At 41.0% G+C, this 19,101-nt stretch overlaps 3 protein-coding genes across 3 annotated transcripts; 1 reads left to right on the top strand and 2 right to left on the bottom strand.

Moving 5' to 3' along the window:
- Positions 1-46: 46 nt before the first annotated feature.
- dnase2 (deoxyribonuclease II, lysosomal) lies at positions 47-7,492 on the bottom strand. The gene is made up of 7 exons (XM_041043935.1): positions 7,236-7,492; positions 5,966-6,063; positions 5,591-5,762; positions 4,923-5,025; positions 4,052-4,216; positions 2,154-2,372; positions 47-1,889 (listed from the first exon to the last, which is right to left on the bottom strand). Exons 2-7 carry the CDS (start codon positions 6,061-6,063, stop codon positions 1,519-1,521), a joined length of 1,128 nt encoding a protein of 375 aa, XP_040899869.1. The 5' UTR covers positions 7,236-7,492; the 3' UTR covers positions 47-1,518.
- Positions 7,493-9,276: 1,784 nt separating this feature from the next.
- On the bottom strand, positions 9,277-12,448 carry LOC121186583 (G-protein-signaling modulator 1). The gene is made up of 5 exons (XM_041045357.1): positions 12,096-12,448; positions 11,083-11,646; positions 10,605-10,770; positions 10,105-10,340; positions 9,277-9,925 (listed from the first exon to the last, which is right to left on the bottom strand). The coding sequence occupies exons 2-5, from the start codon at positions 11,599-11,601 to the stop codon at positions 9,785-9,787; spliced, it is 1,062 nt and encodes a 353-aa protein (XP_040901291.1). The 5' UTR covers positions 11,602-11,646; positions 12,096-12,448; the 3' UTR covers positions 9,277-9,784.
- Positions 12,449-12,988: 540 nt separating this feature from the next.
- pbx2 (pre-B-cell leukemia homeobox 2) lies at positions 12,989-19,059 on the top strand. The gene is made up of 8 exons (XM_041044985.1): positions 12,989-13,313; positions 13,957-14,030; positions 15,051-15,295; positions 16,043-16,233; positions 16,550-16,685; positions 16,900-17,041; positions 17,448-17,542; positions 18,275-19,059. Exons 1-8 carry the CDS (start codon positions 13,072-13,074, stop codon positions 18,353-18,355), a joined length of 1,206 nt encoding a protein of 401 aa, XP_040900919.1. The 5' UTR covers positions 12,989-13,071; the 3' UTR covers positions 18,356-19,059.
- The last annotated feature ends 42 nt before the right edge of the window (positions 19,060-19,101 follow it).

The raw sequence follows: 19,101 nt of genomic DNA, 5'->3' as shown, positions 1-19,101 counted from the left end.
AAAACAAAGCAAGGTGAATATACATCAGCTACAAAAAAAAAATACCTCTGTTTTAGTCATTTTATTCAGACTCAAGACAGCAGGCATCTTTATCTTCAAGCACAATCAAGGTCAGAATGAATGTATGTGATTCAAATATAAAAATCTAAGGCACATAATGTTAGAAAAGCACTCATACCAACCCAGTTAATAATACAAACACAAGTACAAACACAAAGTATTAAAGCATTCCTCGCACCTGAATGTTGTCAGTGTCTGTAATTTACTATTGTCAGTAAAATGTGTGCATGTGCTAAATGTAATAGTGCAACTAATCCCACATTGTTCATAAACTTAAAGTCCCACAGAATCAATTTTCATACACTTTCAACAAGCAAAGCTTGATCCTCTCCCTGAGAACGTACCCTCAAACCAGCTTATGTTGATTTAAACAGGAAAAGTCAGAGTTAATGAAGCAGCACTCATTCAGTTTCCAACGCTGTCTCTTCAGTTTCAGTTAAAACAGCACCCAGTGGCTGTAAAGGCACTCGAACCAATACTTTGATTTACAGTGGCACTTTGAGGTTTTTGTGTTTTTTTAAAATGAAAATCATATTTCCAACCTTTGCCTTCCATCAGATCTGACTACTTCTCCTCCTCCAGCATTGGTCTGCCTGCATTAAATTTAGAGGAGGATGTAACAGCCCTTTATAACAGCCAAAAATCATTCTGAACAAGTAAATGAACAAGTGAAATGGTTTTTGTGCCTGAAAACATATTTTCTCAGTCAGCTTCTTATTGTGAGTACCCGGGTCGTACATGAACACACTATTTCCTGTTAAAGTAGGATTAGTTTTGGTTATTTTACACGAGCGTTCTGTTTTTGTGTTTTTCTCTGTGCTGTGACAGCAACCTGTCTTAATTCAAGCAGCATTTGTTGCAGAATGCAGTGTTACAGAGAGCTGCAGTGGCACCCTAACTTCCAGGTTCTGCTCCAGAAGTGAGAAAACCTCCTGCAGAATCACTAGGCTAATAACTAAAAAATCCAGCCTTGGAGCAGAACCTTTTCTCAACAGTGTGTCACGAGGCTCGCTTCATGGTTAATCGTCGTTTAACTTAGCATAAAAATCCCAAAGGTTAAATTTTCTTAAATGGGGCTGATTTGTCTTAGAATAGGGAAAGTACAGCCCAGGAACATCCCCCACAAAGACCAATGAAACAGATGCTGGATGACAGATTGCACTGAGTTACAGACATTAGTGGAACAGAGGCCAGCCCAGATGTGATGTCATGACTATGGTTCTCTATGTATTGAAATAAACTATTGCGTCATCTCAAACTATAACAAAAGTACGTATGTAGAAAAGATTATATGAATTATAAAGTGGTAAATAATGATCATTTCAATTAGATTTCACACATTTAAAGAATTATATATAAATTTTTTAACTGTTGAAATGTTTCTCTTAAAAACCCATGAGATGCACCATAATGGCCCTTTCCTCGAGACCAGTTGACCCACCTGGCTGCAGTAGGGCATCAGCACTGGATGGTTCCTCCTCCACAAGCTTCGCACTCTAACGCTGCTGTCCGGTAAGCCTTCCACACCACCGGGTTCTGTAGACACACCGTGCCTCCTCCTCGCTTCTCCTCCGCCTCGTTACGGTTTATGTCTCCCACACACACCCAGCCTCCTCCGACACCCTCCCCGGCCGCCTTTGGGCTCACAGCCCACTTGGAGTGGTCCTGGCTGGCCTTGAAAGTGAACGTCTGCCCCGGATTGATGAGCGTGATGTCCAAGACCTTCCAGCCCCGCGAGCAGTCAGAGGGGAGGATTCCTCTGGAGCGAATCCAGAACTGCACCAGGAGGTCTGACTGGAGGGTCGGGGCCACCCAGGAGTGATAGAGATCTGAAGAAGCAGAGGGGGAGGATGGATGGGAACGTGTTTTTATTATTTTATTTCCTGCAAGCTGACTGAATTCTGTTAAATAATATGATTTTAAGCCACATAACGTGTGAAAAACGATTAACACTAATCTAGACTAAGTAGAAATTGTCATGCTCACATTGGACCATTTATACGTGCAAAAAACTAAAGGTGAAGATATAACAAGGTGAACTGTGAACAATGTACAACAACTAACAAACTACTTTTATTTCACCAAAGTCGTACCATTGTCAAAAGAGGCTCCTTTGGCAAAGCTGATGAAGTTGGTTCCATCCTTTGAGGTCAAAGTCACGCTGCGATTGGACACAGTTCTGGCATGTGGAAAGTTGTGACCAGGCACATGTTTTTTCTCACAGACGGCAGCCAGTGCGGGCACCAGGGACGCCAAGGACTCGGGGACATCGCAATCGTACACATCAGGCTGATTGATCTGCAGCTGCTCTCCTGTGGTGCAAGACAAATTAGATTTAAGGCAAACGCTGTGGCCTGCACTCCAGTTTGTTAGTGCAGTAAATAAATAAAACTATCATGTGTGCACAGCAACAGGTAACAGATGATATAACTATACATACATCCCTTACTGTTTACTGCAAATTCAAAAATCCATTTATTTGTCTTTGGAGTGTGTGTGTTTTCCTTCCTTCATTGCAGCATTTCTTTATCTACATTTACTTCAGGCGGTAATTTCCTACATTTCTCAGAATGCTCTCTTGCAGTAGTGAAACACCAGTGTGAGAAAGAAGCGTAGAGACTAACACTATATTTGTTTCAGGGGCTGCTGTAACCGGGAACACAAGGGAGAGGACCCAAATGCACAGAGGTAAGTCCAAAGGGGAACACGTGTATCAACACAGGAGGCAAACTCAGGCAGGATCAAAGGTGCAGAGAGGAGCTCAGGAATACAGGGACAAGCTAGAGACAGGGGAGCAACGAGACTTATATACCCTTGGGTAAATTGGCAACAGGTGATTCACATTAGGGCGGGGCAGACTATCAACAAAGGCAGGAAACAAGACAAAGCTAGGAAGTAGAAACAGACACACAAGAGCCAGGGCCAGAAAAGCACCAAGTCATCAAATTTTAAGGAGCTGGAACCAGGGAATGTGTGTCATCTTAAACCCAGATAGCTGGATGGATGGATTGCTATAAAATTTTGTATAGACATTCATGACATTCATGGCCAAAAGGCGTTTGCTACTGAATTTGGTGATCGCCCGACTTGGTTTTGGCTGTGAGTGATTGTTTTTCTGTGCATGTGATGTCAAATTGATTTGTTTTGATTTTTGGTTTGATTTATTTATCTTCTTGTGTGTTTGTTCTAAAGTTGCAGTGCACTGAGCTTCCAGGGCCACCGTATTAATCACCTTATTGTTTCTGTACTAACTCTATACAATAGAAATTAAGTAGTTATTTTAATCAAATCCACAATTAGTCTAATTAAAACTTAAGCTAATATGTGACAATGAACAGGTAGTATTTATGAACTTGGTGTAAAAAGAAGTGTAGTGTAGTATGCCTCATTAATGTTCAAATCCCTGCTGCATGGTGCTCTCAAATGAAACGTGACAAGGCTGTGGTCATCTTCTGCTGTTTGACACATTTATTCGCTGTGTGTCCACGTCACCCTGGACACTGTCACACTCTCAACATCTCAGCTGGAGAGGCGCAAATCTGATGGAGCAAACGCCTGCCGCAGTGTGAGGGCCGATATCTCTATGGTTACAAACCTCAATCTAATTACATTACCCCAGGCACTGCCATAGCAACTGTGCCAACTGCTGGGTCTGCCAGGGAACTGCAGAGGTAGCACAGTGGCATGGTGATGACACCTGTTTACGCTGATTATCTTAGGTAGGGATTTTTGTTGTTGTGTCAATTCCTGCTTGGATTATTAAGAACTGGGTGAGGACAGGACAAACCTGACTGAATAAATCCCTCAGAATGAGACAGCCCCTAGAAAAAATAATGTAACACCCACACTGACAACACAACATGTGATTCAAAAAAGTGTTTAGTATTAAGCTCTGACTTTATACTTATACTACAGAAACGGCATCTACACCCTCATGGGAAACTTAAAACTGTACTCAAACATGGCCCACATGGCAGGAATCCAGTCTTACCGATGGTCTGGAAGCGGTCGAGCGGGTAGGTGACGCAGATGAAGTTTTGTCCGTTGGTCACACCACTGCCGGGGTAATAATACTCTCCTGCCTGTCGCACAGGGGGAAAGTGGGGAGTACTGTGGACCAACCAGAATCCTTGATTTTTATCCACCAGCACAACACCTGAGGAGCAGAGATATTAGGCTGTTTAGGCAGTAGCTTAGTGTGCCTGCGCGTTTTACAAATTACAAGCTATTTGATATCAAAAAGTAACATCAGACAAGATTTTACACTATCCGCTCCTTACCAATGCCAACATGTCATTCTGATTGTACATTTTATGTTTATGCAGCTACCAACACATTATTATTCTTTTTCATACTTTCACACAAAGTTCCATAAATTCACCACTAGAAATACAATGATTTTTCAACAACAGTCCTGATCTGTCTTAAACACACACACATTCCTCCTGAGTCATTTTAGCGTTTTCTCATTTTATACGACTTTTGGATATTTTCACTGTTTTTACCCTTGCAATAACCCCAGGGTTCTCTTGGGGCTGGGATCCTTGTACTAACTCGTATCTCATCATTCTGCAGGTGATTTGTATGTCTGGAACACCTGTTAAGTCACGACTGTTGTATTAGACTGCATTAGTTTGAGCTACTTGGACCTAATAAACTGAGTGTTTAAGGTGTATAATGAAGGCTGATTGAAGACAGAAGAAATCTTTCGTTTTAAACAGTATTTCAACAGACTGACACTTTTTGCTTTGATGTAATTTACATACTGTCCTCCATATTTGCTTATTTTGACTATTAAGTCAAATCATTTGCAGCCTGTGTAGGTTGTGGGAGTATCAGAGCTGGACTGTTCTGGTATTCACCTTTCGTGTGCCCCCCACTGCTTCCACTGTTGTCAACCCATCTGTCACCAAAGTCCTCAGGTGGCCTCTGGTCATTGTAGAGGATGTATGCTACCTCTGTGTTCTGTGGAGAGGACACAGCTTTTTAGCTGAAATGAAAAAAACATCATACTTGGACACACACCAAACACACAAAAAAAACAAGCACAATCACATTTAAGCTAAAACCCAAAACAGCAGAACAAGAAGAACAGAAGCTGACGTATATGTTCTTATGTGTGTTCTGTGTGAACTTGTTGGAAACTGTTTAATTAGGACTCCACAGCTGCAGTGATAAAGAAAGACCAACTGCTTACAAATAAACAAGTAAGCTTTCAGTTCTCATTCTCAGTTTCTTCCTCTGATCTAATAAGTGGTGCTAACAGTGTTAACGCTTCTCTTGAAAAAAAAAAAAAACCCTTAGCACTGCATTTAATAAGTCTGTCTATAAAATAAGAAGTCTCGTGACTGCAGTGAAAAGCAGAAGCAGACAAAAATAAATTGCATCTGTTTTGGATATTCTACTTGAGCTGACGTCTGGAAGAACTTTCAAGTATTTACTGCTGATGTTGCTTAAACACTATGGTTGAAGTTAAAGGGAATCCAAACAAATAAGCAAATAATACTACTAAAGTGAGGGAAAAGCAGACCTTTCCTTGTGAGTACAGCTGTCCCACTGTCCTGCCCAAGGCTCCCGTGGTGTCGTTCACTGTCTCCTTCCCCTCAGTCCATCCCTCACTCCCTTTGTCCAAAAGCAAATACATTTCACCCCCTTCAGGAGATTTATGTCTATGTTCTTTAGGCAGCTTGTACATATAGAACCTGCCTCAGAGAAAGACAGAAAGAGGAAGAAATTGGTGAAGGTCTATACTTACGAACTACTTACATTTTTACATGGTTGAACATAGTAAATTGATTTTGAAATCACTATTTCAGCTTTATAGGACGTCTGACAACTATCTGGGTTAAAACAAACCATAATGTTCATGTGTTACAACTTTTTTGGGCTATTATTAATGAATTACCAATCAACGGCATCTCCTTGGTCATTGTAGCAGCTGATTGGTGAGGTGCCACCCCCTAGTGGCACAAAGAAGATCAGCAGGGACACGAACAGAAACATCTAAGGACCAGAGACAGACTTGAATTAATGATTTACACCTACAAGGGTATTCAGGACATTGGTAGATTATAGGAAGATCTCACATTTTTTCAAATCCATCTTAAAACCATAACAACATGCTCCATACAGAACACCGAAAGGGTTATTGGTCGTTGTAATTGTTTCTCCTGTTCACACTGGCTGCAAAGAGTTCCTGTCCTACATTAGTTTAATGTAATGTGAAGGATGAAATCCAGTCTGTCCTCTGTGCAAAGATGCATTATGAAGTTTATCTGAAGTTAATAAGGTATTTCAGAAGCTTGAATTGGAAAAACTATGTGGGGATCTTCCAAGTTGCTCTCATTTTTAGTAAAAAAAAATCCCTCTTCCCCTTCCTCCTGCACTGAAACCTGAGGCTTTTGTGTATGTATGAAGACGTGGACGGTAGCATCTACTTAACTGTAAAAAAAAAAATAAATAAATACACATCAGACATAATTTGTAGTTAGATCTTTTCCTTGAGTAAAAGCACCAATACAACAGTATAGAAATACCCTATAACACTTTAAGTCTCCATGTTTGCCAGTTTGACAGATGTGGTGTCACTGTGAGCAGGTATGAGTGTTTATTAATGTATTTGTAATCTGTGAATTCTCCTGTGGGTTCCTATGAGTGGATGCTACTGTATAAACAGATCGTGAACGGCAATATATTAAAAATCAGCACAATGACCCATTTCAGAATATTATCTATCTGCACTACAATCAGTTCAGCGCTGCAGAGAGTAAACTGTGGAAATATGTTGTATTATTAATGTGCAAATTAAGAGTAAAAATTACAATATTTCCCTCGGAAGTGCAATGGAGTAGAAGTTTAGGCTAGCCTTAAGTGCAAGTACTCAAGTTTTACTCAAGTCCAAGTACTTGAGTAAAGTACAGTACTTGAGTAAATGTACGGGACATAAATTATTAAAGCACTGGAATCGGGAGCAGCACATTGTGACATTCGTGAAAAAATGAATGATCAAAAAAAAAAAAACCTAGACATAAAACCTCAAGGGACAATGACTCTATAAATCACAGTAGATTCTAACGCACGTCGCAACCGTTGAGCTTGTTACCAACAGTTAAAAACATCGGAAAATGAAGACACTCGTAGCACAGGTTAAGTTTCATTTAGGCACTTACACCCACCTCTGACTGAGCGCGTTTGTCCTCATTTATGTTTTCAGACAGCAGATGGTTATCTTGTTTTCAGAATGAAGGTCTACTGCAGTTCCCACACCTGGACGAGTTTAGCTACATCCTTGTTTTTGCCTGGGACTGACGCGCGTAGGATGAGACAGTGACGTAACACACTCGTTGAACGCTAGCAACAACAACGACAGACAACGGAAAAAATAACAACAATTACTAACTAAAACCGCATAACAAACGTAAGCCAAGTAGTTTCAAGTATGAGAGTAAACAGTGTATGAAACAGTGACTGAAGAAATGTATGGTACAGCTCATTTCTACACGCTCCGTAATTTACTCGCTGCTGTCTGGTCCTTGTTTAAAAGTCCTAGGTTTCAGTCAGGTGGTCGGTTACGTCACCCGGTGAATGGGGCGGCCCAAAAAAAGCGGCAATGGTCAAATAAAAAATAAACAATACATAATAGAATAGAATAGAATAGAAAAGAATAGAATAGAAGTCTCGACTGTGGAGTGATTTCAATAGCTCTAAGATCAACATAGACATGATGCCAACTAATGAGTACTTTATTTATCGATTACTCAGCTGATTATTTTCGTGATTGATCGATTTTGTCTATAAAATGTCCAAAATTTTTTTGTTTAAAATCAAACTGTTGGCTGAGTATATTGACCCAACCGTATAAACACATATTGCACGGGTTTTTTTTTGTGCAGTTGTTTCTTCCCCCTTTGACACTTTCACAACTTTGGTTTAAAAAAAAAAAAAAGTATGTTTTTTTTGTTACATGCATTTCTTCTTCTCCTCTTTTCCTCTTCTTGTTAGAAATGCTTATCTGCCTTTATGTCACATGATAATATGGAGCAGAGACATTCAAAAGCAGGACACATGACAGAATAATCATGATTTTTTAGATAATTTATCTCCCTTTTTATAATTGCTTTTTTAAATTTTTATAATTCAACAAAAATGATTTTTTTGTTCAGCTTTTGACTTGCATCAATGTTTTCTCCTTTTAATGTGGATTCTTAACAGCAGTTTTGGTCAGAGGGTTGGTATCTCACATCATATAATAATGCTTTATTTGAGGAAGTGACACAGCGTCCTCTTGTCACCTCTAACCTCCCTTGCGCAGACCAACCAGGACTTCCTCAGAAAGCCTTCCTCTGAGCTAAGCAGACTTAACACACACCAGACCAGAGAAAGTCACAGGTTTCCAGGAGGCCCCTTCTGGCTTGTGACACAGTGTGGCCCTCATTATTGCCTGTGTGAATTTTTACAAGCACAGTAGACCTTTAGAAATCAGTATGTGGACCATAGGTTTTAGCTCACTCATGTTCCATTTGGCAGTGAATACTGTAAAGCAGTGAGTTATTGGCAGTGAACTTTACAGTTGCTGCCCCATTTATGCGTCAACACTGGTTTGATTAAGCCTCCTCATTTATATTAGTACTCATAAAAACACACATTAAATATTTTACTTTACAGCCTTACAGCTATTTTCAGGGATTCATGGATAAATGAATTGTCCTGTTGCTTTAAATGTAGTCATAAATTCCGCTCTTTGCCTTTGTGTTGATGTGATCTTCAATAAAAAGGATTCAGTATGTAAGACAAAATTCAGGAACTTTGAGATAACACCTGCTTTCAGTCCAGTCTTTCTGTAAAAAATTAACACCTTTATCTTTGCCTCATTTGTTCCCTACTGTAAATGGGACATCACAATCCCCTCTGTTTCTATGTGAATATTTTTGATTTATGTGCAACAGGATGTTTTTTAAAGATTAGACACTATCAAGTTTGTGGGTGTGTGACCTGGCAAGGCAATGATGATTAATGATGAAAATAACAGAACAGGTTTCACACATCCTTTCCAGTGTCACTGCTCTACTGTACACTCTACTGTGTTTGAAATGCAAAAATAAAATAAAAATGAAAGAATACATGTTATGTTGTTATCCTCATAAGAGCGGGTGTTAAATTTCTTTTTTGTCCTGACAACATTTTGGACAAATTGAATACATGGAGAAATACAAATGATTCATATTCCTTTTCTTTATTTTTGGAGGAGAATTATCCATATCCAGTCAAGCACTGTGTGGCCTTGGAGCTATTATCTCTTCATCACCATTCCTGGTGTGTTTAATGTCTAATGTACAAAAAAGGAGAACAACAGAGTTCAGCAGACTGCCTCCTCCACATTGAGAACAGGCACACACGCAAAACAGTTCAACAACTCATTGCAGACATTCAAGAAAATGCTAAATTTGGCAAGCATATCTACTGATCATATTTACCAGGAAAGAAAAAAAACTAGAAGTAAACTTCTCACCAAAAACATTGCTAAAGTCAAGTGAAAAGCTCTGATGCTCTAAATATTAGCGTTTTTGCTCTCAACAGCTTTAACACTGACCAACACCATCAAGAGGGGTAAAAATTCCCTAAAATAAAGCATCATCAGGTCAACAATACCCCTCTTTTAACAGGAGATCAGACTAAAAAAAGCTACAATACTGCAATGGCTCCCACAGGTTTTTTGTTTTCCGTCTCAGGTTTGCAGCATGCGCGGTAGTTCAGTCCTCTGCTCGTCCATGCGTCCCCCCTGGACCCTCAGGAGCAGGGAGAAGAAGTCCTCATCATCCATGGGACCAGGAGCCCTGCTGCGCTGATCCTCCAGCCTGCCCTGGGCCTGTGTGTGGAAGGAAAGTGGGAAAGTGAAAGCCTGAAATTGTGTGTAAAATTGGTTTAAGTTGACATTATACTGAAGTTTATTAAGTTGTTTTCTGCCATGAGCACTTGAGATAATCTCAAAGCTAACAACACCTTATAAGCCATGATAAAAGCATCTAAACAATCTAGTTTACTTACTTGTGTCGTGAGAATCATATTGTACAGATCTTCTTTAGGCACAGGCACAGGAATTGGTGCAGGCTTTTTCACCAGAGAGAGTTGTTTTATGCTGCCTCTGAAACTTCTGGTTTTTGGTTTAGGTGGTGGTGACCTTTCAAGCTGCGCCCTCTGGTCATCTAGCCGGCGGGCTTGAGCGGTGGCCACCAGTTCAAAAAACTCCTCTTTCTGCAGTGAAGTCATGGAGGAAAAGACGACTGTGGAGAAATGAGAGAAAAGAGCTTTGATGGTCAGATAGCAGGAGACTTGAAGTGGTCAGTGGTCAAGGAAAGAGGTGAAAACATGCTAGTCGCACATGTTTCAAAACAATCTTGACTCACAGAGAACTGGTAGTTTCGTGTTGTTTCAGCTTTCAGCTCAACATGAGTCAGCAACACAAAATGGAAACAAATCCAACAGCTGCGTGAGTTTCATCACTTTACTTCGTTAAAACAGATCATAGCTTCTCAAAGCGCTCCCACCTCTGTTGGCTGGCTTGGTCGTGTTGGGCTCAGAGTGGCACCTCCGCCTCCTGATCCCACTCTCAAGCCTGAAGGAGCACCGCTGGTCATTGAGCCGTCTTCCCTCCTGAAGAGTGCAGAGCAGCTCGTACAGTGACTCTGGGAAGTCAGGGGTTAACCGGTGAACCTGAGAAAATGTGGGTATGTGGCAGAAAAAAAATGAGGGAGGGAGGAAAGGTTTCTCGTGAGTGGCACAGACTGTTTGTTGGCACAGCAAGATAATTCACTTGCTTCCTACGTACTCCCACATGCTCAGTAACAAAATGATACCTGCTGTTTTTCCATCACGAGATTGTTTTTTGTGTAGAGTACATGGTGGCTGGTTCTTAAAGTCAAGAACATTACAAAAGCTTTGTTCACTGCCTGACCTGCTGTTACTAACAGCTGTAATCTCAGGGCACAAGGCAAGCCTAACGTGAAATAACAACAGCTTACAAACCTTTTTGGGGTCCTCCTCTTGGCTCTGTGTCCCTTCAGGTTGCTGCTCAGATGAATTTAACCTCTTTACATCCAGTTGAGGGTCATTTTGTGTAATGTTTTCATCCTCTGTGTCACTGGGTTTCCCAGGTTTGTCATTAATCTCCACCACTTCATCTGTCTGCCCTTCACTCTTACTCTCGTCTCTGTTCTGTCCATCATTCCTGTTTTCAGTTCCCTCTGGTTTATTATTTTCCAGTTTGTCCTCTTCATCCACAACAACAATCTTTCCTGTCTGGTCGTCCTCTGTGTTGGTTTGTTGTTTTTCCAGGTTCTGCTCTTCTAAACACGTTTTATTCACTACAACTTCTTCATTTTTGTCCTTCTCTGTGCGCTCCTCTTCCTTTTTCAGAGCTGACTCTCCGCTGAAGTTCTCTACAAGTATAGGCGAACTTCTCGCCACCTCACTTTCAGCGACACCCTCGATTATGTCTCCCTCTTCGGTGATGACGAGAGCCTCCAGCAACCCCTCGTCAGCCATCTCAACTTTGATCTCTGTGCAGTCCAATAATCTCGCTGTCAAACCCTGACATGAAGATACACAGAAACAGGGGTTAGGTCAAAGACTTTGAGAGCCCTATTGTTGATTCTATAACAACCTATAACCTACCTATAATAACCTTCTATAACATAACAACCCTGAAGTGACTCAGAATTAACATGAAGACTGCTACAGAGCAGCTGCGCCTTCCTCTTGCAAGGAAATGTAAGAGAAACCAGCTTGGCAGGTTCTAGCATGTTGGCTACAGATGTTTAAGCCGAAAATCCATCTGGAATATATTCTTATTTGTCGTATGACAACAACGGTGTGTGACATGTTCAGAGATGTCGACTTCTTGTTGTTGATTGATGATTTCTGTTGTATAGATTTCACTCTAATCCTTGTTGACAGTTATATTCCTTTGTTGTTTTTCCCCCCTGAACATTGCCTTGTGTATCATACAGAAAATGTAAATTCAGTAATTTCATTCTTACCTTTGTCTTTTGAAATTTGTCCCTTCAGCGCATCATCTCTTGAAGTCACCACAGACTGAGCTCATTTTTAGCTTGACACTTGTCTTGTCAATATCTTTATGAAGAAAAAAAAACTTGCTAAGAAAGGTTTCACATGCCGACGTGACAACCTCTCACCCTTTCTGTCTGCCTTTCTACCTTCTTTCTCTCTGCTCCTCTCTTCCTGTTCCTCTTACCACAGCCCACCCCTATTTATGTGGCCCACATCTGACAAGTCATGTTGTTGTGAAGTATCACTGTCAAATGCAGAAGCAACGCCCACCATACATTTGGTTAGTCTGGTCGCAAGCAAAGATTTTTATCATTTGAGATTAAGTTAACGCTGTCAAAGTAACTCTAAGCAGCTGCTGCTTTAACTGCTGCTCATTTGATTATGCCAGAGCCGACTGCAACATGTTGAAACAGGCGCACGGTTGCTCTGACACATTTGTGGTTTTGGCTCGCATCCTGTTGACTTGCAGCTAAAAGGAGAAGTAGACTCAAACAAGTGAGAGAAGATGTCTAAGTGAAATTATCACTTTAAAATAGAGAAATTTAAAAGAAACTGTCTGAATGTCTTTCTTTCTATGTGCTTGCAGCACAAGTAAGCAAGGATGGCAACCGAGCATATATATATATAATGTCTATTTGATTTAGTTAGATCTCATTTCTTGGATATTCACGCACCCGTGCACATGCACGCCCGCGCGCGCGCACACACACACTTCTGTTATCTGAAAATGCAGCGCGTGCAAATGTTTTGTTGTTGTGGTTACAACAATTACCCAGCAATCTTACAATACACTGGCAATCACACCCTGCAGTGTGTTGACATGGCTTGTACATTTCCCTGTCGATCGCTAGGGGACCCTGCTTTGTGCGATGCCTCCGATGTGGTCGTGTTGTGAGTCCGTGAGCACTGTCGGGCAGCAGTCGTCGCCACTGTGCGTCGCTGAAGATGTTGCAGCAGCAGCCTCTGACAGGCAATGGGCCCTCCAATGGCCGGGGACTCGGCATGAGCGGCCACCCCGGGATGCATGCGCTCAACTCGGTTCATCAACCTTCCCAGCACCGGTCCGACGGGGGGGACTCGGGCCTCGAGGGCACAGAAAACGGACATGAAACCCGCAGAGATATTGGTGACATACTGCAGCAAATAATGACCATCACCGACCAAAGTTTGGACGAGGCACAAGCAAAGTTAGTGACAACTTTGATTTTTTTAAGTTTATTGACGCAGCAGCTGCGTTTTGTTTTGCCGCTTTGTCGACTCCGACTGGTAGTGGCAAAGTTTCCTGAACTTCAATCTATTGTTTAGATAATTTAGCCATTAGCTAGCTAATTAGCTCACGGTAGCTAACAAAAACAAAGTTGTTTTAGTTAAAACTAGTTCGGATTCATTTGCTGTAGCCAGTGCTTATTGTTCCTTTACTCTAATTTACAAACACGTATTTCTTTTAGCAGCTTTGGTCTAAAACGTAGCTATTGTTAGCCTGCTAAGCTGCGTAAACCAAGGCTAACTAGCTAAGGCTACAATAGGTAGCTAACAGGTAGCTACGGCTAATGTAAACGTCAAAACAGCATTTTTCTGCACGTGTCAAGATTTAGATATATCACTAACAATTGAAAATATGACAGAACCTGCTGGCTACCAGATACAATCAGCTTACTAATGAACAGTTGCCTTCTTAGTTCATGGCTAGGTACACGCTAACGTCAGCTAAACTAGCCATGCTAAAGGTAGTTGGTCCGTCACTTAAATTTTGTTTTTGTTTTGGTCGATTTGCATGTGGCCACGCTAACCCTGCGTACACTTACACTGTTTTGCTTTCTTTGTGTACAGGAAACATGCTCTCAACTGTCACCGAATGAAACCTGCGTTGTTCAGCGTTTTGTGCGAGATCAAGGAAAAAACGGGTATGTTAATGTTATTTAATACGAGTTTTTACGTTGTCAGTGTTACCCATTGTGCTTTTAATTGTGTTTTGAGGTGCAGTGGGCTCCAGGCTAATTGCAGCGTTATTAGATTGTGTTGACTCCGTGTCATCAGAAGCCAATAAAATCACAAACAAGTTTACTGGTTAAACATACTCGCATAAGGATACAAGGATTTTGACTCTGGTTGTCAGTGACTTTCATGATTCTTACTTACTCTGTCAAAAACAAACTGACAGAAAGATAAACATTATTAGACAGCTATTATGTTGAATTCAATTTGGTATAAAAATAGAGACAAAAGACAACAGCTGGACAAACAGACTTGTAATGCCTACAGGGCAATAGGGTACATGTTACAGGTTGCAGGTTATTTCATAACTGTGCAGCACCAGAGTTGAGCACAGTTAACTCCTTGCAAGGTTATGTTACAGAAAAGTAAGAGGGCGGTGAGCAATGCTGCTAGAAAATTCACAGGGTTAAAAGGCACTGAATTTGGTTTCCTTGAAAAGGAAACTGAATTCGGTTTCTGTGAAAAGGCCTTAGAAGGTATTAAAAAGTTTTACATTTAATTTACAAAGGTATAACTTAGTTTCTTTTGCAAGGTATAGGCAGGAATGTTATTATTAAATGTTTTGGATTTTGGGAGACATTACACACTTATAAACTAAAGATGGGCTTGTTTAAACTATGTATTGTGCTGCAGGAGGCAGCTCAGTTAATTTTGTATTGAGTTTCAGTTAGCACCATCAAACCCATAGCAAACATTTTTATTAATTGTAGTGTGTTTGGTGTTGAAAAGGTCTGGAAAAATACCTTAAATGTAACTAAGTGAATCTTCGTCCATTCGTCCAACACAGCACATCAGTGTTTCTTCTGCCTGACTGTGCAAATTTGCAGGATAAATTGTAATGTATAATGTACCTCAACTCAGTTACATTTTTATGTCAACATCATCTTACAAACAAACCAAAAAGACACTGACATTTGTCTTATTGACAGGCCTGTCAATGAGGAACACCCAAGAGGAGGAGCCCCAGGATCCTCAGCTGGTGCGACTGGACAACATGTTGTTGGCGGAGGGTGTGGCAGGGCCGGAGAAGGGTGGCGGGGCTGCTGCTGCCGTGTCCGCTGCCACCAGCTCAGGAGGGATGTCACCCGACAGCTCGCTTGAGCACTCCGACTACAAAAGCAAGTTGAGCCAGATTCGCAGTATCTACCACACTGAGCTGGAGAAGTATGAGCAGGTATCGTGTCGCAACAGGAGATGAGCGCTGACATTGCCTGTGCACACTTGCTTGTACTAAAGCTGTTCGCCAGAAGCACAATCCACTGACATGTTAGTTCTAGAATTCACAGCACATAACTTTGCTTTTTCTCATATTTCTGATCAAAACACACCAGCTATAAGAGGTGTCTTTAAGATTATGAGGGCAACACAAATTCCAGCCTACACTAAAGGCCTAATGTGTGCTATAGAGGTAAGCAGCTGTGCAAAGTGCTTTAGTAATTATGTTATACATAATAGTACTGTCTACTTAGAGGTGTTCCTAATATTCTGCCCTTTCATGTACGTAAATACGGAGTAAAAATAATTAGAAACAACTCTCAGTATAATTAAGCCCAATGCAACCCCACATTTAACAATGATATCAGTAATAAACCTGGAATTTATTTTACACATTTCTGACAATATCAACAAAACCTGAATATTACAAACTTTGAAAAGGAAAAGGTAGAATCTTTGGCAAACCTGTGGTATTGATTTGCATTAGAGTTGTACCTAATAAAGTGGCTGCTGACAGTACTTGCTTATTGACCAGAAAAATAATATTGGCAACTTTCAGAAAGTTTTATTGTGACATGACATTTTCTTTTCCACAAAAACAAAAATAATTAATTACGGCAAACCAGCATAAAATAACATGCCTAGTTTTGCAGCTTTGCACGTTTCTGTCCTTCACTGCTTGTCCTCTTATGCCCGTCCTACCCAGGCGTGCACTGAGTTCACCACCCATGTGATGAACCTGCTGAGGGAGCAGTCGCGTACGCGGCCCGTGACCCCGCGGGAGATAGAGCGCATGGTGGCCATCATTCACCGCAAGTTCAGCTCCATCCAGACTCAGCTGAAGCAGAGCACCTGTGAGGCGGTCATGATACTGAGGTCCCGCTTCCTTGATGCCAGGTGTGTGTGTGTGTAGTTGGATTTTGGATCTTTTCTTTTTTATCTTTTGAGTATCAAATACTCACTCTTGTAGATTTGCAGTTTGGCTTTGAAAAGATCACACCTCGTCCCTTTGTGTTCAGTGAATAATTGGTGTGGGCTAGTAGTGAAAATATGCTGTTAATATAATATTCATTTAGACCCGTATCTGTGAGTGTACAGAAAGGGCGTGGGAACCCTGACCAAATAGTAACTGCAACAAAAATGTTATCACTAACAAAATAAAATCCCAGTTGTTTTCTTTCCCAACACTCATCACCTGTTTGTGTTTCACCAGGCGCAAGAGGCGCAACTTCAGCAAACAAGCCACAGAGGTCCTGAATGAGTATTTCTACTCCCACCTATCCAACCCTTACCCCAGTGAAGAAGCCAAAGAGGAACTCGCCAAACAGTGTGGAATCACTGTCTCTCAGGTAAATCACTGAGCACACCGTAGCTGTAGGAAGTTATGAGTGTGTAGTTGAGTTTTTGCGTCAGGGTCTGCACATAAGCAACCGTAAAGACAACCCATTTATAATGTTAAAGCAGTTATCAGCATTTGAATCTGCTGCTCATTTTAGAGATGAGCCCTCCCACTAAAGAGTGTATACTGAGAACTGTGTTTTTTTTTTGTTTGTTTTTTACCAGGTCTCCAACTGGTTTGGCAACAAGAGAATCCGCTACAAGAAAAACATTGGCAAATTCCAAGAGGAGGCCAACCTCTACGCCATGAAGACAGCCTTGGGGGCCAGACAGGGCGACGATTCCCCGCACACTCCCAACTCCACAGGTACTGCAAGAGAATGGAAGCTACAGAACACAACTATTTACCGTGACGCAGTGAAATATGTTGCCAGTTTCACCCTTCTCTCACTCAGTTTGTCTCCACCCAGCAGCTGCAGCTGATAAGCTTAATGAGCTGCACCTGTGAACTCAATGTATAACTTAAGGTTGAGGCAACCGGTGTTCAAGCCTTTTGAACAGGTCTGCTGCCTTATTAGTTTTGCTTTAGTTTTTTTTTTTTTTTTTTTAATTACTTTATTGTTGTCTTGTTTTTTTCATCCTCCACATTTTGGACTATAGTCAGTATGTTCCACAATATTGTTTTCAGAGCATCCTGCAAAAACATTGCTGTTAAACTGTGTAGTAAGACTTATGAGCACTGAGGTTTCCTTCCTGTTTTTCTTTCTCTTCAGGGTCTGGGTCCTTCTCTCTGTCCGGGTCAGCTGACCTGTTCCTTGGAGTTCCACCTGTGAATGGCGAGCAGTCCGCCTATCAAATGGGAGTGCAGGTAACTTGATACCACTTTAAAATGTTTTCATTCCCTTGTGTAAATCTATTTTTGCTTCTTGTGTGCATTAGTCTCGCATTGTTTTTACTGTTTGCATTTGTTCTGTTATTATCAGCTTCCTTCCAGATAGATTGTAGTTCCCCTTCATTTAAATTTAAATATGAAAATCAACCCTGAGAGATTTAAAACCTGCTTCAGGGAGGTCACCATTACAGTTTGGGAAACCCAGACATCCACTAATTGACAGCCAGCTGTTTAACAACCCAAAAACAACCACATTTTGCTTTGCAGAACCTGACATCAACATCTTGGATTTTAATGTTTCCAAGAAGCGTATTAACACACCATCAGAGAGGAGTTGCTGTAAACTGCATTACCTCAAAATGAAGCATAACCTTACAAAACAAAACCTGATGTGACAGATTATCTACCTCAGGTTTAGTTTCAAGTCTTTTGAAGCTGATAATCATACACGACCTGTCACTGGTTGCTGCTCAGTGAAAAAAAAAAAAAGGAAATTAATCCTGAACATCTTGTGTAGAATGGTCAGCAGTAACGTTTTACACCATTTGTGGTTACGGAGCTAAAATCACAGATAATGTACTGATAAATGACACAATAGCATTGAGCAAAGTACCGTGCAGACATAAGTCTCTGTCTGTGTAAGTCATATTGCCCTCTGATGCCCTTTTGTTTATTTGTCTCCTCTTTCCTTTTCTTTCGATTTCTCAGGCAAACGGGAACTGGCAGGGACGAAACTCGCCCCCGCCTGGCACCTCGCCCCACAGCGACCACTCGGAAAACTCTGACTGATGGCCCTGCCCACTGGCACAGAACGACAGCGACGGAAAGATTGACGACGGAAAAGACAGAAAGAATGATATCACACTTCCCACTTGGCTGCGGTTGTTTTTGTATGTTTGTTTGGTTTGATTATTTTAAATGTACGTTGTTTTCCTTTCTTACCGCTCAGCTTTGGTCATTGTTATGTTTGTATGATTAGCTGAGTGCACGGATGGTAGAGTGAAACTGTGTGTGTGTTGTGTGCATGCAAGTGTGGTTTTATTATTGGGGTTGTAGGGTTTGTTTTCCACTAATTTTGACATGTTACTGAGGTGTGTTTGTGGTTGGGGAGGGGATGGGGAGGGATGGGACTGCATTACCATTGTTTTTAGCACACTATATCATTATTATTAATATTATTGCTGTTTTATTATTAGTGCTACAACTATTTTCATTTTAACAGCTCAGAAAGAGAGAATGCATTTAGTGAATGAGAGGGCAATAGAGAAAAATCCAAAGATTTTGTGTGTTTGTTTCTCTGTTTTGTTTGTTAATTTTTTTTTTTTTTTTTTTCTACCGGGCTTGCGTGTCCCTGTAAAATGAATGAGGTGTGCCTGAGTCCATATTAATGGTTTGAGTGAGTATATCAACAGTGCTGTCTTTTTTTCTGTACAGTGAAACACCTGTATTCTCTCTACCTCTTTTACAATAAAGACTCTCTGTATTCACAACCAGCTGGTGATTGGTGCAGATTTATGTTGAGCCAGTTCACCGGT

This window comes from Toxotes jaculatrix, chromosome 8 (genome assembly GCF_017976425.1).
Source record: "Toxotes jaculatrix isolate fToxJac2 chromosome 8, fToxJac2.pri, whole genome shotgun sequence".
In the NCBI taxonomy this organism is placed as follows: domain Eukaryota; kingdom Metazoa; phylum Chordata; class Actinopteri; family Toxotidae; genus Toxotes; species Toxotes jaculatrix.
The sequence above is the reverse complement of the archived record's forward strand: the minus strand, read 5'-3'. Positions and strand labels throughout refer to the sequence as shown.